The 23,903-nt window shown below is 41.2% G+C and overlaps 1 protein-coding gene across 1 annotated transcript in view; it reads right to left on the bottom strand.

Annotated features, from left to right (window-relative positions):
• Window positions 1-19,980, bottom strand: part of ABCB7 (ATP binding cassette subfamily B member 7) — a 39,624-nt gene extending 19,644 nt beyond the window's left edge. Inside the window, exons 1-4 of the mRNA XM_069015685.1 lie at window positions 19,787-19,980; window positions 13,188-13,265; window positions 11,596-11,682; window positions 6,751-6,870 (exon numbers count right to left, since the gene is read on the bottom strand). Of these exons, the coding sequence (XP_068871786.1) occupies window positions 6,751-6,870; window positions 11,596-11,682; window positions 13,188-13,265; window positions 19,787-19,960 (459 nt within the window). The 5' untranslated portion in view covers window positions 19,961-19,980. The remainder of the gene's footprint in view (window positions 1-6,750; window positions 6,871-11,595; window positions 11,683-13,187; window positions 13,266-19,786) is intronic.
• Window positions 19,981-23,903: the final 3,923 nt, after the last annotated feature.

Genomic DNA, 23,903 nt, shown 5'->3' with positions numbered 1-23,903 from the left:
GTCTACAAGACACTACAAATGACTTTAAAAATACGAGTTTTCAAACAAAAAAGTCACATCCACCACCTACCACCCAGTGGGTCACTGCACAGTCCTCTAAGAGCAGCAAACCCCAGATCCATCTCCTCTAACAGTGGTGGCCCCTCAAGATGCTAAACCCCAAACAAATGGAGATGTAAACTGTAGTGGTAAACACACCAACTTCAGCAGTTTTTTATTTGCACAACCGTAGCAAAAGAAAATACCGAAAATCTCACAGAAAACATAAAATTCCTAAGTCTTGTTAATGTGCCTTTGTTACATTGCTCATTTATACCAACAAGAAAGGCAATTTACAGACAAACTTCATATAATTAATAGAATTTCTTAATTCAAACTGCTCTTAACTGTTAAGATTTGAAAATATGGACACAACTTTATTAGCAGTTGAACAAATATGTGATGACCTATAATCTTACATTCACAGCAGATGTTAAAATACTTCACAGCGAGTTGACTTTGCTTAAAGTTGGCCTCATTCTTTTAAAGAATTTGGAAAAAACTTGTGGGTAGATGACAAATTATTGTACATGAGAAGAAACAAAAAACAGAAACCAGATTGATACAGATATTTCAGCTCTCACCACCAAATGTTTTGGATACCCACTTAGATCTCAATTGTTTTTAGGGACATCTGTCAGAGCTGAAAGCCCAGAGAAAAAACCTGTAAATTAACTGGATAAAACTAGATTTTGAGAGCAAAAAGTGATAAATTCATTCTTAAGTTCAAATTCAAGGGGGAAGACAGACTTCCAGAAATTCTAATGACTGTCCCAATATCCAACATTACCAGTTTTACAAATTATGGCAAATAGTGGAAGTTACGAACTTCACCAAGCAGAGTAATTGGAGTTTTGAAAATATTTTTGTAAACTATAGATTTAAAGAAAGAAATGTAAATTAATATTTTGAACCTGTGCTGTTAATTTTTTCAGACAGTGCTTTAGGCTAAAGATTTAAATGCAAATGAGGAAGGGATCCATTTTCTCCTCTTCTCCCATGTCTCCCCTGTGAAACACATTATAAAAAACACCTCAAAATTCTCAACACAGCCTAACTTAAATAACTCCTGAGAGGAGATACATGAGATCTGAGGGCACCTGGGTGAGGTTAGTGCTGGTTTGTTAGTGACTGAGAAAACAGCTGAAGATCAGGTCCTACTTCAAACACATTCCTCTGGAAATTGTCCAGCGCAGCCTGAGAGTCCTTCACACATTCCTCTGGAAATTGTCCAGCGCAGCCTGAGAGTCCTTCAGCCCCAGCTCCCCTTTTAACAGATGGGAATTGTGGAAATCTCAAATCCCTCTCCCTTCCCCAGTATAACCAAACAACCCCACTTTGCCTTCAGAGTTACTGAAACTCGATTTTGGGGTGGCATTTTGTTCTTAAAAAAGATGAATCTACTGCCATGTGTGTTTCAGTGACAACCAACATGACAAAGTGCAGGTTTTCCTGGGAGAGACCTCTCAGGAGAAAACAAGAATATTGTAATGCAGATGGTCTTGATTTGCTGCAGATTCTCACAAATCTCTCTGCAGGGATTTTATTCCTCACTAGACTGTGCTACACTACAGGTAGTTTTGAAATAGAACTACAGATATATTTAAAGTCCATTTAAAGAAAAGAGATGGATTCTTTAAATTGCTGTTCGCCACTCACAATTAATTTAACTGGTAACAGCCTACAATTTTGCAGAAATGTCTTCTTTTACATCAATATAATTCTTCCCAATAGAATTTTAAATGAAATTTAAAGCCTGGTCTTAGGTTATAGTTGTTCTGACTCCTTGAGGGTAAAGCTTGAATAAGAACAAGGCAGCATGGTATTGCATTTCATTAGCAATCAAGACAGTCTGCTTTCCAGTAATTTAAAAAGAAAAAAGTTAATCTTACAAAGTTTATAGCAAGAGATGAGAGGCCATTACTAGAAACAGGCCTTTCCTACTCAATTTGTTAAATCAATGAGATCACGCTCATAGTAATGGAAACAAAATTTCACCCTTCTGCATAAATTCAGTTCTCTCGTTGTATTTGCTGGCACAGAACAAAAAGCTTTAAGCACACCTTGGTAGACCATGAAAATCTACCATGAAACACAATTGTCTTACACAATATATCTATACAGGCTTCCCTCCTCTGCCTAATGCCTGAAAGCTTGATAACAATTCCCATTAAAAAGACTCTTTTAATATGAATTTGTACATTTTCTATTTCTGGGTTTGAATTAATAGCTTATCCTTGCCTGGATTTATTGGAAAGCAAACACAGCACCCATGAAGTCATCCCAACTCAATTGCTCACATTTAACAGCAGGTTGCCCTGGAATGAATCATGATTAAATGAGTTTAAACTTTTTTTTTAATGACTGCACTGTTTTAAGCTGACAGTGCAACATCATCTTTATTCCCCCATGGGACTACATCACTTGTAAGGCAAACAGCCTTATCTTTCATTTTGCTCTTCCCAGCATTTTTTGTTTAATAAAGATGATGGATTAATGACAGGCTGAGCCCCAACAAGATAAAACTAGTCCACAGTGAACTGTTCTTTTGCCAATAATTCACTGAGAAACGTTGGCATGAAGATGACTGAATTTATCTCCAGACCAATATAAACATACACATCCAACAGCTCCATTTGTGGAGTTACACACAGAAATCCCCATCCCTTGTGGAGGCAAGACTGCTAAAGAAGCTCCAAAATGTGGTCCAGATGAGGGAAGAAGCACCTGGCTTCATGCCTTCTTCAAATTTAATGATGACCTGAACTACACTTTTTCCAGTAAGAAAAAAACCCAAACCGATTTTAAATACTTTTCACCTGAAACTCCTCAAAAAGCTAACGATTTCTAAAGGTTTATTGCAATTATCTAACTCCATCTGAGCCCCCAGAAAGAGCTCAAACACCATGATCACAGGTACATGCTTCAGTGATCAGATAGATGTCGTTATCTTTGCATGCAGGCGGAATTTGCAATTCAACCCTTGTGTCCTGCCTCCTTAGCCAAACCATTCCTGCTCTGAAACTTAGGGAATTAGCAGTCAGTAGAAATGCAGAGAGTCTGAAAGAATTCTTTGGCTCATGAATAACACATGCCTGGTCTGTGACCAGGAGGCCAAAACCCATTCCAGGCTGACAGAGGTGACAAGTGATTTTGTCATATTCATGTGTTTAATCCAGCTCCTCAGAAGCCTGAGCACTTTTTTCCTTGTGCCACAGAAGAAAAAGGGAAGAAACAGAAAAGTAAGGAAGCATTTGCTATACATACACCAATAGAGAAGCCAAAAAATGTGGGGAGAACATGGAAAAAGAAAAACCAGATATGCAGAACCTGAGCAGGCTGATCTATCTGTCTGAAAACACAGACAAATGCTCTGGGTACTCCTCTCACCTGCCTTCCTCTTGCATCTTTCAGATCGTGTACACACGTCTAGATGGGCTATAAATATTTAAGGTAAAAATTTAAAGTGTGCCATAATAATACAACAAATCTTGCAAGGAAGAAAAGACCTTACTAGCCCCGGAGCAGACTCTATCCTGTCATAAAAAGCCATACTAACAGCTCGCTTTGAAGGCTCACAATACCACTGGCAGTTATGTGGAGACAAAAAGGAACCAAAAATCACAATAATTTGTTCAATGACAGGCAACTGGGCCCCACAAAAGGAGTCAAGACAGATTGCAACTGCAGGCTCTTCAGTATCTGCACACAAACTGGCTTTTGTTTTGAAAGTGAATTTTACTGAACTGGAAGATTTAAAGAGACAAATTATTTCTCAAGCAGGACAAGGAGAAATGATCTCCAGCTGTTTTGTGGGTAAGTAACCAAAAACTGGGCGTGTGTTCCTTATATTTTTTCCCCCGTGGCTGAGAATTTCATAACCTACCTGTCCTCTGTGATTCCTTGGAGTTTTCACAGAATAAAACTGAAGCCGCCCTACAGCCTCTGTATTTTAACTGGAAACCTAACTTTGTAAATTCAGAGGTATAAAACCTGAAATTTTTTTGTCAGACTCAGAACAAGTTGGCCAAAAGTCTTACAGAAGTGTTTCTTTTGGGGGAAGGTGACTTGTAGCAGCCATCATGACCATACAGTTCTCTGGGAAAACCCCCTCAGAACGAGGGGCCTTTAGACAAAATCCACAATAAGGATGTAAATCCTTCAGACACAGAATTCCCTTTGTTCCATAGTGTACAAAGAAATCAGGCCAGGTCTGCAGTGAGGAGAAAAACATGCTGGTGTTCCTGTGCTGACACAATCATATAGCAGGAAAACTTTAACAAACAGCTTGTGTGGTCTGTGGAGTACATTGTAATTAACCTCACAAGCAACTAGAACAAAGGGTTCCCAAATGGGATAATGAGGAAACCACACAGAATTACACATGGTCCAGGAAAGATACAGGTAAACTACTCTGTACTTCATTTTCTCCAGGACAAAGTGACCTTTGTTTGCTCTGGAAGAGAAGCAGATATTCAGGGCTCAAAGATATGACAGACTTACTACAGCTCTGGAATAAACTATGGCACATCAGTTATGTCACAATGACACACACACACATTGTATATGTAAAGTATGAAGCAATTCAAGAAAAGTTCTTCCCACAAAGGAAGAGTGAGCCGAGTTCTTGAGATCAGGGGAAACTCCTTAATTTGCAGTTATCCAACACAGCTTTGTAATGACAGAACAAAACAAAGAACAGTAGCAAAGGATAGCTAGGAGACAGCCATGAAATTTTTCACACCTGCCAGTTATAATATGTATTTCCCATAGAGAGCCTGCTGTGTGTTTTTCCAATGAAATCCTTGTTTGCCAAAGCAAACATTCTCACAAAACACTTCTGCTTTAACAAGCATCTCCTAAAACTTGGGCAAAGATCAACAGGTTTTCTGCTTTTCTTCTGGGAGTCTGCTCAGGACATCAGGGCTTCTGGGCTGCCTTGTACAAATCTGAAGTGGGAAACTTAAGAGAACACTTAAGAGATCCAAACACTCAGTCAGGTCCCCAAAGAGCAGTTAAATGATTTTCTGATGGGGAAAACATCTCTCTCTCCCAGTAGAAATACAATAGTTCTTTTTTACACCAAATACAGAAGCTGTTTGCAAGAGTCAGGCATCCTGGTCATCAATTTTGTTTTCCTAACAACCCAGAAAGCTGCTTGAAACATTAATAAGACTTCCTAAAGGCAAGGTACAGTGCTGCCACATGCAGGATTAGAGGCTGGATTCACATTCTCCATCATATTCATATAACACTGCAAATTAGGGAATAGAGAAGTGGGGAGAAGAAAAGAAAAAAATACTTCACGCATTTAAATATTGCCCTCAGATTATTATTATTAACATTACTAATAAGAGTCTTTAAAAAGGAAGTGAGTTAGAATAATTTTCATATCTACCTGGTAGATCTACATCACAAAACCTCAAGGCATCTGCATTTTGAGCAGAGCTTCCCCCAGAGTTTTAAAATGCAGTGGAAAGCATTGCTGTATATTTTGCCCAGGCACCCAAAAAGGGGGGGAAGCTGGCTTGCACAGTCCAGCCATACTCTGCATGTCATCACCTGCATTATCAGCAACATCCTGAACTGCAGCACAACCCAAATATCTACTGGAGACAGTACCCACGAGTACCTGAAAGATAAAAAGCTCTTGAGAAAGCACTGTAGACCAGCAATTCCTCTTCAGCTCACATAAATGAGCACATTTCTCTCCCAAGTACTCCTCTTTTAACACCTACACAGCTGAAATTTGTCTCTTCTCTCTTTTCATATCATGGCAATGGTGCTGAGTGCTAATATTAGCTTTATGTTTGGTAAAAATTGCTGTACTTAAAAGCAACCCAGTTGAGCTGTATGTCTCAATGGAATTCACAAAACTTCCTCCCAGTATTTTGCAATCAAATTATTTCTCTTTTTTTTAAAGCACAAGGAAGTTAACATTTGCTCTTCTGAACTATTTCTACAAGGTTTGCACAGGATTTGAATTATGTCCCCCATTAATCTGAAGAACACTTTTGCATGCTAAATGTTTTGAAAGAACAAATAAACACTAATTTTGTTGCAGGTAAGAATATAGAAGATCCTTTTACACAATGAAGTAAAGAGCAATCCTCCATTTCATCATCAAAGACTATAGGAAAAATCATTTGAATGAAAGCAGGGTTCTTAAATACAAAAAGTTATACAGCTTCTCTCATATTAGGACACCAGAGGAGTCCCTGAAACAATGAATTCCTGTCATCTCATAGAGAAATTATCAACAGACTGGAGCTCAAATCCTCCTTTCCACAGCACAGCAAGAGCTGTGAGTAGGCACCACCACATTGCTCAAGTTCAGGGTTGAGAATGGACACAGAGCCTTGAAGAAATCCTGTCTGACAGCACCACACAAGAAGAGAACAACCTTTAACTCCCATTTCCTGTAATTTCTGAGGTAAATAATTAACCAGCAATGGAAAATCCTGGGCTAAACTAATGGGAGCAAGGGAAATAAAAATTCAGGTTGTCATGGTTATCTCCCTAAACATGCACACGTGTACTACCTGCAGATACACCCTGTTCCAAAATCCAAGCTCTTATTTCTGATACATGCTCCTGGTACAAAACCCAGACATCTTAAGAGTGTAAAAGCCCTTGAACACTAGAAGAGAAAATTATTCCTTGTACAGATGAACAGTAACTGTGACACTACAACAAGGTGTCTGTTCTTACCTTGGCACTTGCCAGAAAGCCCAGGGATATGGCAACCCTGGCCCGCAGGTCTGGCCTGTCTTTGGGCCACACATAGGACAGCATTGCCCGGATGATCTTCTTGGCATCAATCTCCTTCAGCTGTTGGAAAGAACAAACAAAGGCACTGCTTTATAAAGAGACCTTGGGAAGTAAAATAACTGTGTAAGTAAGAATGAATTTCATACATTTGAATCACTTCTGTATTTTCTTTGATAGGAAACAGACACTTGACAATGTCTGAGACTAGGACTGCCATTAACATTTCAAGCTGTAAGTTTTTAGGTTTATATCCATGACATGCTGTTAAAGCTGTTCCATGTTCTCCAGAGTACAAGCTGGGCTGGCTGCAACTGGAACATAGAGAAAGCCACAACTCTCTACCTTGACATACTTCACAGAACAAATAAACTGACCCTTCTTTTTTATCTCCTCAAGATTGCTGTACAAAATTCAATGGCTTGGTACTTCTTTTTTGGAAGATGTTTTAAAATAGCTTAGAAACAACAGGAAAGAAGAGCAAAAAAACCCACCCCAAACTAACAAAAAAACTAAGGCAAGAAGGAAATCTGAAAGGTCCACAATAAACCTTTTAATAGCTTGGAGAACATTCCCTGACGTTAGATTATCAGGCTTCACGAGGCAGAAGATGTACATGGCTACCTGCTGGCTTAACTGATTAGATCAGTTTTAACTGAATTCTTAAAATAGGTTTTCCTCCAAATCTCAAGTTTTGCTCTAAGTAAGAGCACAGTCCAGTTAACGAGAGACACATCTTGAAAAGCATTACTTTTTCTGTTTGGGTTTATTTAAAGTTTTGCTTTGGGATTCTTTTTCTGTTGCAGTTGTGTTTGGTTGCTGTAATTTTTTTACAACAGTGCAGGTTATATTTTCCAGCTGGACAGATGTCTATCACTGACACTTCTGATATATCCCACTGAACTCCTAAGCTAAATTATCTGCAGCCTAGACCACGTTTCCTAAAGGAGAACAAGTGGATGTGCAGTAACACAGAGCACAAGTATCAACAACTCATTTCTCTATGTTGGCTACACTGGGGATTAACTTGAAAGACACGAGGGTTATCTAAGACAGAAAGGAGGGCAGCAAGGACAGCTAATCTCTCCATTTCAGGCAGTATTTTGTAGCGAGGAGGAGGGAGGGAAACAAAAAGTTAGTGCACACCTTTCAAAGATGACTCTTACGACAAAAGTCAGTAGCAAGGGGGAGTATTATAATAAATCTTACTGTTTGAGGATAAACCAAATTAGAAAAGAAATTCTCTGTTAAGGTCTGGGGTGAATAAGCAAGAAAGAAGAGGTCTGCTAAAAGGCAAAATTACTGAGGCAACCAGGGAAGCCAATCCTATAAATGTAAGCTTTTAAAAGCACCGGGAAATTCATCTCAGTTTTTCTAGTCACAGCTTCAAGCAAAACCAAGGCATTTTGTCACCAGCTGCAAATGTATTGGAACATCACACAGGATAAGCACATTTCAAATTACTTTTAAAAAATGGATATATGGAAGATCTGTAAGTGGAGAGAGGATGCAAAGGTGTCTCTGTTGTGTCCTACCCACTTGAGAGATGAGCTATCTGCTGCAGCATATACATTAATCTTTCCATTTGAGCCAAGGATATGCATAAAAAGCAGTTCAAACACATGGAAAAATATCTTTGATCACCACTTACAGGTTATAAGGAAGTTAAAAAAAATTGGTACCACATTAACACAAAAGATACAAAAGTGCAATCAGAGCAGTTCTAATTATATGTTGCTATTGGCTAGGCAGACTTTGCACAGAAAAGCTATTAAAAGGAACAAAATATATTGGCTGCAAACAAGGAATCTATTTCCTTTTTTCATGGCTCTGAACAGTGACAGAAGTAAATCCATTTAGAAAAAAGTCAGAAGGCGGCCACTCATTTGCCAAAGGCCTTGCAAAGGAACAAGAAGAAATATCAAAGGATGCAAAATGCACACATATTACATCAAAGTTTACCATGAAATAAATGTTACTGTTGTACTGAAACATGAGTTAAAAATTGTTTAAATATGCAAGTGGCAACATTAAGAATTAAAATGAGCAATCTGCTCAATGGACTCAGGCCCTTTTTTGATTCTCTGAGGTACATAAAAAGGTTAAGAGATTAATTTATTTTACCTCCTTTTAAATGGCAGCAATGTTTTACATTTTCTTTCAAGGTCTGTTTCTACAGAAATGCAAGGAATGGAAGGAAAAATATAAATCTAATACAGCAGGGAGCAAAGAAGGAAAGCCTTTTCCTCTTTTTGAATGCATCATGTTTTTAAAACACATTATGCAACACTGAAGATTATTTGGAAAAGAACGACCATTGACCAACTTTCTGTCCCCTCTACCCATCCCATCCAGGTTCTGAACCTTTTAAAATACCTAAAGAGGGGGGAAAAAAAGAAAGCCATCATTCCTCTTCACAATCTCCATGGTTATTGAGCACTTCAAGGCATTCATTGGGCTGACCCTGTCACTTGGTGGATAAAGCCTATGCCAGGATGATGAGCTGTTAGAAGAGGGATGCAAGAAAGTGGTAGTTTGACTTGCATTTAAGCTGTCACTGCTGATGAAGAAAGACCCAGCTCTGGCTCCCTGTGTGCTGCCTCAGGAGCTACCCTCAGGAAGCTCTATCATCCTCTTTATTGTACCAGCACAAGCTTTTTACCCCTGCACGAGGTTATTCTCCCAACCACCACCAAAAACACCCCCAAAGCTGGTAAAGACCAGTACTGATTTCAGTACTCAGCACAGCAGCCACTGCTGTACGCACAAATTATTTTGGAATTTTAAAAAAGTCTAAGTTTCTCTAGCAGTTACATGTGAGGTGAAGGTAATGTGCCCTTCATTCTGTGTTCATCCTTAGTATTCAGTTCTGTACCTGATGAAGCTGCTATAAAAGGGGCAATTTAAAATGTCACTCCCAAAGTCAGAATGAACAGGCTGGTTTGTCAAAAAATCTGGAACAGAGAGAGGTGTAATAGAGCTGACAGGTATCTCACCTGCAGTTCTCCTAAAAGTATCATCCTAGGAGGAAAAAAATGTGGTAAATGGGGTGCCAGTATTTTTATTTTTACACAATGAATACAAGTGCATGCTACATGAGATACAGGAACCACACTTGGAACAGACTATTTCCTTCAGTTTTGCTGAGAAATTCCTGGCAAACCCAATGTTACCCTGTTTTCTTCCACTCTTCACCTCATCCACAGCTGGTTCTTGCTGCTTTCTCCTGGACAGCTGGTATTTGTTTAGTTAGACAACAGACTTAACTGACCATGTCCTGTATTAACCACGTTATAGTTGCATTTATTGGAATAAAGAAGTTAAGGGATTGATTTATACAGGAATAGCTGCAAGTAGTGGCTGAAGGGAGAATGCCAATGAAATTTTACAGTGCCAGCAAACTGAAAAAAATATCATCTGGCATGAAAATTTTTGGATAACATATTGCTAGTGAGTTTCAGGATTAAGAAACATCCAACATCCCTTAAGGCTACTTGTGTTTTGGTAAACAGAACCTTCCATTTCCTTTCCGACCAGGGAAAACCCTGGAATCTAAATATGTGAAACAGAGAAGGAGTCAGTGAGGTTTGAAGTCTGTTTCACCTAGAAAATCCCTGAAAAGAGCTCACACCTATTGCAAGGAGGGTCTTAAAATGAGTCTGAAGTTAATGTTACATGCAGAGCCAGCGGTACCACTGACTGGAGATGGCCAATTATTTTGTTTCCCCCTGTGCCTCATGCAGAAAAGATCACAGATGTTTGCTAAAACAAGCTGGCTACACCTCAGCTTATGAAATTCCCTCTTACTATAAAACATACACCTCTCCTCACTTCTGCCCAGAGCACAAACAGGTTTGGATTCAACGAAGGGACAACTCTCAGATGAAAACTTGAAAGAAAATCTTAAATTTAACTCTTTGATTTCTTTACAACTGAGGCTGTAGGAGAGATACCCTCAGAACAGTTAAATCAGCAAAGCAGCCCTGAAAGACCTGGATTCTGAAAGTTCAGTTTGTCATCAATGTGATCTTGACTCATTTTAGGGAAGATCCCACCCAAGTTTGAACAAGTTATAACCATTCACACAGAATGATTCTGCAAATATACAAAGCATCAGAAATAAGTGTGCCCAGGAAATGAGAAGATGGAAGTTCTGTAAACTCAAGAGCTTTGATTTGGCAATTTTAATCACACAGTTGATACTGTCCTGTTTTAACCAAAAGTTTGCCTCATTTTCTGATTGTAATCATTTGGTCTAATAAAAGATACTGCTTCTCCTTCATTAATTTAATGTGCTTCCTGAATAGAAATACAGCCAGAATATACCAGCTGCATTACCACTAATTCCACATAAAAATACACACAGTTTAACTGCTTTCTCCCCTCCCATTTCAAGTGTGATTTTACCAACTCATGCAATAACCCAAGAGCTGATTTCTACTTTTCTGTCTGTCAAGTCACAGAGAAGTATCAGTCACAAGATCAACAAATCAGTGAATTACAAGAGAATCTCACACAGGCCAATTTCAAAGCAGCGTGTAACAGTAAAACAGTATTTTTAGTAAAATAAATAAAGCCCTTCAACACCATTATTACAAACATTTGGTGATTTAAGAGCTACCAAGTCTACACTGACAATTAAACAGTATCTACTCTACTACAATATTCATATGTCTACCAAGAGAATTTTGGACAAATTGTTGCTTGAGGTCTTCAGTTTTTAGGTTTATTTTTTTGGGGGGACAATATTTTTTATTTAAAAAGCAACATTAATTGAGCAAGTTTTACCCCTTCCTTTGGATCCGTGTGAAGCCCTCCACCAGCATGGCCGTGCCAACACATCCTCTTCTCTATCAGTTGCCACCTCGGCAGGATCTGTGTGAAAATGAAAAGTCAATTTGCAAGAACCTCAGGAAACAGGCATGTAAAAGCCAGCACAAAGAAGAACTACCAGCCTGTTTTGTCTCCCTCATCATCCAACAGTTTAAACTTGTTTTAATGAAAGATCTTACCTCCCTCTAAAAACCTTACCTTGCTTAAGAAAACAATAATAAAAAAGGGATATAATCCTAGCAGCAAAGAGCATATTCCAAGCAGCCAGGAGGTAAAGATAACACATCATTAAATAGTGAAACTGAACCAAAGAACACAGAAAAAAACTCGACATTTTGGAGGATAACCATACTCAGGCACATTAATATGTGACGTGGAACACATCTAAGCAACAATATTCTCTCCCTGTATGTAAGAGTAACTTCACTTGAGGGCAAAATAAATAGATAAATCTGCTTCACATTTGTCTTTCCTACCAGGATGGGAATGGCCACAAGTCATCCCATTCCAGAGGCCCTGCTGCAATCCATGTACAGGGGCAGTTTGGAAAAGAACCTGCTTGTTAAAAACAAACACTCGCTTCTCTTAGCATGTGGCCAAGATTCCCTGAGAAGATTTCTGAATTTATTTATGCATGTAGATGTATTAAAAAATAACAACTCACTACCACCAGGCATTTTTCCAAGTTCAAAGTGCCTGCCACAAACAATGGACCTGTTAAAGCTTTTCAAAAAAGAATCTGCTTTTTGTTTAAAAGATTTGCTACATGTTGACAATTTCCAGGTTCAAGTTATGTAAAAGCTCATTAGCAATCTTATTTTATGTATGTTGGTTGATAGCAGACCCCAGGGTTTCCCAAATCAAAATGTCACTTTTCACATTTTAAAGAAAAACATTATAAAAAAACCAATCTAAGTAGATTTCATGCTTTGAAGTCACAATGACCCTCAAAAGATTTTAGCTACTTAAGTCAGTTACGAGTGGTTATTATTTTATAATTAAAAACAAAAAAGAAAAGCAAGACAAATACATTTCTTAGCTTCATTCAAACAAGCATGTTACTCAGAAATCTGGCATAATTATTCCATGAACAGGAAAAATTGCATCTTCCCTATGTTTGCACTGGTTTAGGCAAGCAGACCTCATAGGAGTAAGAGCCTGACATGCTGGCACCCAATGATGAAAATATTCTACAACCTAAGCAGAATTTTGAAGGAATAAAGCCCTACATATTGAAGGAAAACTCACAGTTTCCCATCTGTCTATTCCTTACCTGGGTATTTCCTGTCCCTAACAAATGAATCTAAATACCACCACACAAATACTACACTTTTAAGAACTCTTTTTTGAAGTTATTATATTATCATTAGTTTGCAGAGATTCCAAAAGAATTCTAGGGGCAGAAACATAAGTTGCCATTTAACTTGAGAACTGTGACTAGTGAAATTAAAAAAAAAAAAAAATAACAGCAGTTTAAACAGAAAGATGCTCCACGGGCTTAAGTTTTTTCTGACCTGCAAGTTGGAAGAACAACAATTTATACCAACCTCTGAATGCTCCAATAATGGCCTTGAATAATTCCCTCCCAGACTGTGCCATGATCTTTGCCTGCAGATTGGTGGAATCTACAGAATAAAACAGGAGGTGAAAAAAAAAGAGAGAAATGAAAACAGTCATGCAGAACATGCACTTCACATTCAGAGAATATTCATCTAGTTTATGTAAACAAGCATAACATGAAAAGAAGGCAGATGGCTTTGTTTTTTAACAACTGACCACAGAAAAAGAAAATTGGTGGGGAGCAGCTGTAAAATAAATTACATTCACACATCAGAAATGCTCGGTGACAATGAACCTTTCCCTTCCCTGAATCCCCACTCTCATCAGACTTTGTTTCTTCCGTACAACAAAAGCCCAGTTTTCCCTTTCCTCTCATTTTAATTTTCTCCCAGGTTGTCTTCTGAATTCTTTCAAATAGTCTTTTGTCCTGTTTTTCATTATGAAATGTTATTTTTATGCTTATAGGTTCTGCCATTCCCCATTCCTTTTAGCTCAGCTCATGCCATGCTTGTCTCCAGAAGGCAAATCAAAGCTACAGCTTTTGCCTGGGAAGCACTGGGACCTTGAGGAAGTGGAGCAGGGCTGGCAACAAGTTTTAGGTTATCAGGACACAATACATGCAATATTCACAGATCCTCCATGCACCTTAACCTGTAATACACAGCTGGCACCAACTGTACCACGCTCTACACGTTACCCTGCAAAGCAATCCATATTCCTAAGTTTCCAAGGACCATTTCTTTTCCTCAGATGGACTGGCTGGCAGTGCTTCCCCATGGCAAAACACAGGGACCTCTCCTGGTCAGCAGCGATGGTGCCACATCAGCTCTGACACATGCAACACTCAATCTTTCACTGCTCTGTTACAATATTACCCATACACCTCACACTCTGCAACAATCACACTAAGAGTGAAGAGCCAAAGAGCTGCTCACCAGCCCACAGCAAAAAACAAACAGCAAAAAAAGGAAAAAAAAATAACTTGACCATACAAAAGGGTAATTTTAACCTTGACAAACAGCAGCACCATCATATATTTTATACCTTGCCTTAAACATCCTTTTGCTCCTAAGACACATATCCCAAGTAACAATTTCATGAGTCATTTTAAAGAAAATTAAAACCATTTCTCCACAAGTCATCACATGGACCTGCTATTCCAAACATTTCCATTATATGACATTATAAACAGAGAAAGAGTGAACATCATAATTATAGATTTTGCATTTAGTAGAGCTAACTGGCCTCAGTGAGCCATCCTGATACTTCCAACACCTGGGTTAAACAAAGGAGTTGCATTTCTAAAGCACTTCCTTGTAGATGCACTCATGACTCGACAGCTTTGTGTCAGCACAGAGGATTCCAGCTAAAGCAAGACACTCTCCACAGGAATGATGAGAGTGTCATAAACAGAAAATATAATGGAAAAATTATGATGCTTCACCAGTTATTGGGAAGTAGCTAATTACTGTTTGCTGCAGTGTACCCACAGGACGTCATAAAAACATTTTATTAAAAATTCATCTCTTTTGACCTCAAAGTTCTCAGAGCTCACTTCTGACTGAAATATGAGGCAGGCAAGATCACAGAAACAACTTCTACTGAAACACCAGCAGAATTGGTCTCAATTACTGCATTAGATAGATAGCCTGATCTCTCGACTGAAGCTATGAACTGTCATGGGGTTAAGACAGCAAAAAGATTTAAAGGTTTTTGCACAACATACACAGAAAAACTTGTTCTTATTTTCAGTCTTGAGCCAGGAAGACACAATCCTCTCTCAAGCTCCTGCTAAAAACCAAATCTGAGCAAAGAAACCAACAGTTAAACAAGGTGAACAACTTACTTCACTGATAATTCCTCTGACCATCACAGTATTGACAGCAAAATTGCCCAAATGAGATGGGCTGAAGCTTTCCCTGCCATTCTCCACACATGCTGCAGGAAGACTTAGGACTCCACTTTCCCTCACTAGGGCTCCCAAGAGCTTTAAGACTACAAAGAAAAGCCATACTTGAATCTAATCACAAAACATAAAAGAAGCAGGTTATTGCTTTAAAGAACCAGGAGCAAGTCCTGCTTATTTCAGAATTTAAGAAATAACGCAGGGAACTCGAATTCTGGTATTTCATAACTCCTGAATGCCTGACTCTGCACCATTATGTTCTTTTAATGTATTTTTGGATATGATTCTATAAACTCTAAAGGATGAAACAGATGTCTAGTACTGATTGCACACAAAAGTCATGTTGCTGAAGTGTCATGACTGTGGGTAGTAGTTTAAATACTACAAATGCAAACAAACAACAGGGATTAAACACATTTGTGCAAGGTCAAACCCACACTTAGAAGCTTCTCTCTGAAATATGATACGTAGTGTTTCAGACATGCAGCACTCATCTCATGGGGATTTTTTTTTAAACTATCTGTAACAGAAAAGATAACTGAAGGTGGGATTCAAGTACCTGTGCAGCATTTAAGTCCCACAGTTAATCCTGCTGAGTTTACAAGGCAAGAAAATAAATGATGAATAGGAAAGAATGGAGGAAAACGAGAGAAAAAGGTGAAAATGTTCTGGTATAAAAATAGGCTAAACTGTCACCAGTATGAACAATATAAACTTAACTGGAGTTGCATTTAACAGTGGCCAGTGTGTAATTGCTCTGGACACTTGGATGGATGTGTACAGAGCAAAGGAAGGGACCTCAAAGCCCATCCAGTGCCACCCCCTGCCATGGGCAGGAACACCTTCCACTACACCAGGCTGCTCCAAGTGCCATCCAACCTGGCGTTGGACACTGCAAAGGAATGGGGCATCCCTCCTCACAGCAATTTTAGATGTCCATTTTTATAGGCAGACATATGGGATTGCTGCTCTGCTCAGCAGCAACACCTCCTTTCTAAAGGGATTTTGAAAATTCAAAGAATTTCAAATACCCCATTACAAAGCAGGTATTTGCCAGTGAGGACTGCTGACTGCCTGAGACTGCTGATTAACAGCTCCTGGGCAGCAAGGTGTCCAACTGCACCTTCAGAGGCTAGAGAAGAGAATTTAGCAATGCACACAAACACATGAAATGTCTGGACAATAAACATCAGTGCAATTTCACAGAACAGACCAGGCTGCTGGTGAAAATAAAGAAATAAAAAAACCAAAGTAAAATATAAATAAATTTAATAAAAAATACCTGAAACTTCTCTTGCAACCCCTTCCAGAGCAAGGGATATTATTAAGTTATGCAGAAGGACAAGCTCTTTATCACTAGCAGCTGGAAGGGCATGATAATGGAAGGAAAAAGTCTCTATTTTGTACCGTTACAGTTACAATAATGTACACAGCCCAGCTTTCTACAACTGCCAAAGTTCTCCTTGAAAGAAACTCCTCAGTGTATTTCTTTGCTTATAAAGATTCCAAGCAAAATAAATATCCTTAGTTAAAGGCTGATCGACCCTTCCAGTCAAATGCTATTTTCTTTCCGTTTAGCTCATTTAAATTCATTTAACTAATTTTTAGATTAATTTAATTTCCATATTTAGATTGGATAGAACTTGCCATTGCTTTTATTTTGGATACAGACAAGCTTCTAAAAAAAACCAAAACAAAACAAAGCAAACCCAACCCAAACCCACAAGCTTCCTAGAAAAAAAAAACCCAAAAGCAATTGTTCAGTTACTCATGAAAGTTTATCAAGCCAGCATGCCAGCTCTCTACTCAGCAGAGATCCTAAATTCCAAACACAAGTTTTGACATGATGAACCCCTGCCTACTCCAACCACAGGAGAGTGAACTGAAGGAGCTGTGGTTATGGAAATACAAACTGATCTCAATATCAAAAAATGAAGCCTGATGACAGTTCCACAATATTTATGGTACCTGTTTTTCCCCTCCATAAATTTAGCTGTTTTCCTCTCCAGGATACAAATGTTACATGAGTTAGTATTCAGAAAAGCAAGACTCTAATCAAAACTACTGAAAAATATAAGTGTGAGGGGAAAAAGAGTTTTGAATCTGTAATGCAATAACACTCAAACAACTCTACTGTACTTGACTCTTGTGGTACTAAGTGCCATAGAAAATACATATATTCTATTCTAACACAATTAAGCTTACAATTGTAAGCTTAAAAAAACCTTAAAATGGATATGAAACTATGAAGATGGAGGACCAAGTACCACAGGGATGCAAAGCAGAGCAGGATGAAATGCAAGCCTTTGAAATTAACTTCTGCAAAAAGAATGGTCGGTAACTTTGCTCTCGTGGTCATCTTATCAGAGCTTATTCCTTCCTTCAATCCCATTTTTTCTCAGGAGTTAAGCTATGGCTGTACTGTTCACCAACTTGAGGTGTAACAGGCACAGCTCTTGACTGACTCAAGTTATGCTGTCACAAACCTCTGCTATTTGTGTAGTTACATCAGTTAAAGCAGAACTGTGGCTGTGGAGTTTACTCCCAAGTGGGGTTTTACCCCAGCACTGAGGAGCACTGGTGCAACCACATCACAGGAGATGTGTCCTCCTGGAAAGTCCCTGCTATTTAGGAACACTTTGGGGAAGACAGGCCATTAAAGCCTGGTTGTGTCCTGCCAGTCTCCCATGCCGTGCAGGATTAAGAGGCTGGATCATGAGCATTTATTTCACATTTACAGCCCTTGGTTATATTCAACAAACCAGGACAAAAGCTAACCCCTATGTGACACCTACAACCCAGTAATGAAGGAAACAGAAGAGCTTTCCCCCACACTCCAACCTAAACACCAAGATGTGCCACCGTGCAGGAGCCTGGGGGCCTTCACGAGCACACGCTTTCACCACACCTTATTCCCACAGGACCGTGAAATGGACCATGGCAATCAAGATTAAGTTGTTTTAAATGCAAACTCGGGTGTTTCTTCAATTTTTTAATCTACAGAACAGCTTCCAGAATGAGCCCATTAAAAATATTGACAGTCCTCATTAGTGTATGAGCATAGCAAAAATAATTAAATAACTGAACTAAACCAGGATGCACATATTTGCTCCCTGAAGATTTTTTGAACTGCTGGACTACCTAATTTATAATAATCAATGGCTAATCACTCTGGAATATAACCTGCTGAAGTGCCTAGCCAGCTTCTGACAGTCACTTCCATTAGTGCAGGCACAGTGTTTCTTGAACTAACTGAAAAATGGGAAGGAGAAAAAAGAGGAAACTGAAATTTCAGGACAACACATCTTCCTCTGTCAGCAAATTGAATTAAATGTTTGAAAAATCATGTCCTAAAATTTTGAAGGGCATTATAACCAGCAAGTCCAGAACATTTAAGTTGGAGCCTCTTGAGTTTTTGCTTAATTAAATAAATGCTCATTCATTTTATGAATTCTAGTTTTCAGTCAAATAGAGCTTGATGCAAAAGTGAAAATTCATTACCAGACCATTAAAAAATGCATTCATTGACCACTTCCTAACCCAAAAATGCCTAGAAACTAAAAAGTCAAAGAGATGAACACATATATATATATTCCAGAGATGTAGTATTAGCTTTCTAGTTCAGAAAATCTAGTCCAAATCCACATTTAGTGACACGTGGCAATTAAAACTGATCAGCAGGGACTGGCATTTCTCACATGAAAATAAAATCATTCAAAAGGAAAACAGGAATATAATTAATACTTCTATTCATCACCATGATAACATTGCTGTTTGTTCCCTAACAGCTGAAATACATCTCCAGGAACACCAAACAATACGAGTATTCAGGTATATTTTAATGTATGCAAATACATGGGCAAAATATTTGATCTGCATCGACTTTAGCGCTCAGCCTCTTGCACAAGTTTCAAACTTAAAACCCCCCAAAATTTACCCTTTCAGTCCTGCTCATCTCATCTAGCCAGTAACAAAATTGACTGCAGTCCATGAGAGAATTCTGCCTGTCAGGAAAAACTAATCAAGGCAGGTGACAAAGAAAAGTTACTCATAAACGGCAGTGATCTGGGGGGATAAAAAAGTTTATTATCAAACAGAATTACAAGCTGAGAGTTTATGAAAGTTCATTCCCTCAGTCTTTGGGATACACTTCCTTCAGCCAGTTTGAAAAATGCACATGAATTACTGAAAGCCGGACTTAGTTTGAGATAACGTACTCAATACTTTACTTGCAATAAAAAGTAATTCCCTGAAACATTACAGCCTTCCACAGCTGACAGAAAGCACTCCAACTCCAACTCCCGCTCCGCACAAAGCGGCAGAACTAGCTGTCAGCACAAGTTACTCTCTATACACGCATTCACCACACATCATGTTCAAAGACTCTGAGGGGTTTAACTCTTGTGCCCAAAGAGACCCCACGACACCCCGGCCCCTCCGCACGGGAGTCCCCGCAGGGCTGACCGGCCTCCGGGAGCGCCCGGTCCCGCGGGGCGGCGGGCGCTGATACCGGCAAGGCACGGACGAGCCGGGCGGTGCTCGCAGAGCCGGGCGGTGCTCGCAGAGCCGGCGGAACAGCACCGGCGCCTCTCAGCCCCTCACCGACCACCCCTCAGCCCTCTCAGCTCCTGGCGCCCCCTCAGCCCCTCACCGCCTGCCCGCCCCGGCGCCCCCACGCACCTGTTCGGCCCCCGGAGCAGCTCGGGCCCGTCGCCGCCCGCTCCCCACCGTCCCCACGGAGAAGCAGGCGACGGCGGCGGCGGGCGGCGGGCGCAGCAGGGCCAGGGCGAGCAGCAGCCGCCGCTTACGGGAGGCGGCAGCCACCAGGCCCCGCGGTGCCCCCAGCACCGCCATCTTGCGAGGGCCGGGACGAACGGGATTGTGGGACGGCGGCGGACCCGCGGGCGGGGCGGGGCGGGGCGGGTGTGCCGCCCTCAGGGTGCCGTGGCGGGAAGCTGAGCTCCGTTGCCCTCACAGCCACCGCCCTCACAGCCACCATGGCGGGACCCCGAGAGGGGCTGTCCTCAGACCTGTCGTGGCGGGCAGAGAGGGGCTGCTCTGAGCTCCCCCTGGCATTCTGTGAGAAGGGCTGCCCTCCACCATGGTGCCCCGAGATGGACAGCCTTGAGCCCCGCTCTGGTAGGGACTGCCCTCAGATCCCCCATGGCACCCTGAGAAGGGCAGCCCTCAGCCCCGCCATGGCACCCTGAGAGGAGCTGCCCTCATTCCCTACGGTGCCACGAAAGGGGGTGTCCTCAACCATGGTGCCCTGAGGGGGCAGCCCGCAGTGCCACCACCACGGCACCCAGAGAGGTGCGGCCCTAAGTCTCAACATGGCACCCAAAGAGGGGCAGCTCTCAGCCCCACCGTGGCACCCAGAAAGGGGCAGCCCTCAGCCTCACTGTGGTGCCCAGAGAAGGGCTGCCTTCAACCCTACCGTGGTGCCAAGAGAGGGGCTGCCCTGACCCCAGCATGGCAGTCTGAGAGGGGTAGGCCACAACCTGCCACAGGGCCCTGTGGGGAGCTGCCATCCTCCATGGAGCCCAGAGGGAGGCAGCCCTCAGACCCACCATGGCATTCTGAGGGAGGCAGCCCTCAGACCCACCATGGCATTCTGAGGGAGGCAGCCCTCAGACCCACCATGGCATTCTGAGCACTCCCATGCTTTGCACGCATGCAGCTGGACACTGACAGAAAAAGGTTCTCGAACCCTCTCGATTTTGGGTCCCCCACAAAGCAGCTGCAGTTTCCTTGCCTGGGGCGCAGACAAGCCCTGGCCTGCAGCACCATGAGGGAGCAAGGGCCAGAGGAGAATGCGTGGATGGCACGTGGGATGGGACATCTCCGCACAGACCTAATCCTGTATTCCCCACCCTTCCCAGCGTTAAATTCTGAGCTACCTCAGAGGCTTCCTCCACCCCACACAGCTCAGCCGTAGTTCCTCTGAGCCAGAATAATGCAGCAATAGTATGGTTCCTAATTAAACACCCATTTAGGAAGATGGAGCTATGCCATGGATGACGTTTCCAGTGCCCTATATACTCCCATGTGATCGGCATGCAGAGCTGTCAGAAGGCTGTAACTGTGTGGCATTTCTAATCACACAAAGATTTCTTCAAAGCTACCAGAGCTTGACTGCTGATGCTCTTGCCTTGAGGGAGAGTTGTAAGCTCATTTGCAGCGGAGAAAGACAGACAGACAGACAGAAAGGAAGAGGACAATTGGCTTAAAGTCGATTTTTAATGAGGCAGGATTTCTCTAGTCTGTGCTTTGATACGCAACTTTGCTCCTGACCGGGATCCACTTCAAACGACAGAGGTGACATTTCTCTGGCACTAATCTAATTCTTCATCATAATTGCATTTGGCAGAGCTGGGTCTGAACAGTGCCGCCCCGTGGCATCGTTCAGAGGGATAAACAGGAATTCTGGGCTTCTGGCTTCCATACATCCACCTCCTTCCTTATGCTCTGCTCAGCATGGAAGTGTGACCAGGCAAAACGGGCTAATCATGGCTCTGTCTGGGGTAGCCTGGACAGACAGGCTGGCCACCATGGCAGCATCTTTTGAGTGATTTCAAATGTTTCTGCAATTTTTCCACATGGACTGCTGAGATGCCCTCATGCACAGTGTTTGTGTGCACACGCGGTGCTTTACGGGTCGATCCAATGTGCAGCACAGGCTCTCAGCCCCATGAAATGTATCCAGTGTTTCAACCAAGTCAAGCTCTTCGGACACAACATAGAACATCCTGCATGTGGATAACAGAACCCTGTGCTGTGGTACCACAGGATCTCACAGCTCTAATGCCTCTAATGGAGACATACAAATCGCTCGGCAAATGTTTATTGTCAAACCTCACAACCCTTGCATCATCTCAGCCTTGTCATTGTTATTTTTTCTACACTTTTCAGGTTAATAAGGTGCTTCATATATTTGATATGAGTATTCTCCTTGCAAATTTTACTTTAGCTGCTCTTCCTTCTTTAATAACTTTCCCATGCTACTGGCTTTATTTCCCCCTGCTAATGTTTCAGTCTTGTTTCCAGTCCTGATCTTCTCTTTCTCCACTTTATTTATGTGACCCCAGATTACTGACACCTGTACGAGGCACTGCAGAAACCCTGAGAGACACCCAGGGTGAAAAGAGCCCATATTCCTGTAGTAGTTACAACCTCTATCCCAGAGTGACTGAACCAGGAGAACAGAGCTCATGATAGAGACACAGAAAGCCAACAGAGGAGTTTTATGAACTTACACTGTTTAAAGTAGCTTGCCACAAAATAAATATCTATTTCTCTGCAGATTTAGCTGTGGAAGCAGAGATCTCCTTGGAGACAGACAAATCAATGCCTGCTCTGGAGCTGGCACTCTGGAAAGATGACAGAAGCAGCTCAGTTGAAGAAATAGAAGCTCTGGGAATGGAAATAACTCACCACAAAGGAGATTTGTGAATAGAATCCTGAAAGATACTTAATTTTTCCAGGAGCTGCGTAGACAACAAACCAGGGCTTGAGAACGAGGTCAGTGTACTGAATGAAAACACATTAGTTTTTTGGTTAGAAAAGTTTACAGAAGCAGCTCAGCAACGGAAATACAATACACATCTTGTGGAGGTGAAATAACACCTTATTTAGAGTTGCTTAGAGTTCTTAACTTCTTTCTCATTAAAGGTGCTTAATATGATTCTAGCGCTGTAATGAATTTCACTTCTACCAACAAGTACTTATTATTCCAGGTGTAAAAAACCAGAGTACAATTTCATAAACTCTACTTATAGAAGTAAGATTTATAATTAATAAGATTCCTATAAAATGGGAAGAATCAACACTGAATTCCAGATAATCAGTATGCCAAAGGCAGACTGAACCCTCTATTGTGCATGGTAACATTGACAATTCCAGCTATAACAGGCATCATCCTAAAAGAAAGCTCCCCCAGAGCTGTGGGAATCAAAATCAATTCAGGAGTCAGGGTAAAGGAAAAAGAAAAGTGTTAATATTCAAACATCATTTAGAATCAATAGTATTGGAAGGGTATGAACACAAGGAGGGGAATGCTTCAAGAAGGTGTATGAAGCAAGAGAGAAAATTAATGAGAAGAAAGTAATGCAAAGAAAATAAAAATAGGAAAATGGGACAAGGTTGGGGGCAGATAGAAGCCCTTGTTCAGAGGTGTAAAATAATTTTGGCAAGCAGAATGTGTGCTGAAAGGCACAGTGCTCTTTTGGAGATAGCAACTGTTGCACTTATTTCTAGAAAAATATGAGCCATTAATTCTCAAACCCTGCATTTAAGAGCTGAGCAGCTGCACACACTTTGGAAGTGCAGTGTGAATTATATCTCACAGTTAAATAAATAAGTAGCATAAAAGAGCTGTATTTTAGAGTGTGTTTGATTGTCTTACAAAAATGACATGTCCAGTTGTTTTCACTGAAAAGGTGGTCAGGCATTGGAAGGGCTCACCCAGGGCAGTGGTGGAGTTACCATCCCTGGAAGTGTCCAAGAAACAACTGGATGTGGCACGTCAGGCCAGCACAGAGCAGAGGCATCCAGCCTTGCCTGGGTCATGGATTTACTGCCAGTGAGAAGATCAAACCTGCAGTGAATCCACAGCAGCTTTTGAGTTCCTCATGTCCTGATCCCTTTGCCTTCTCCAGGTTTTGTTCCAGCCTGTGCTCTGGCTCACTGCAAATACACCAGGCCACGCCTGAGACTTTCTGGTTGTTACTGGTTGCTTTTCTTCTTGCCTTTTTTTCCCCTTTCTCCCCTGCTAATGCAGTCACCTCCCCTGAAGTGG

Source organism: Aphelocoma coerulescens, chromosome 4A (assembly GCF_041296385.1).
Source record: "Aphelocoma coerulescens isolate FSJ_1873_10779 chromosome 4A, UR_Acoe_1.0, whole genome shotgun sequence".
NCBI lineage: Eukaryota > Metazoa > Chordata > Aves > Passeriformes > Corvidae > Aphelocoma > Aphelocoma coerulescens.
This window is presented reverse-complemented; position numbering and strand designations above follow the sequence as displayed.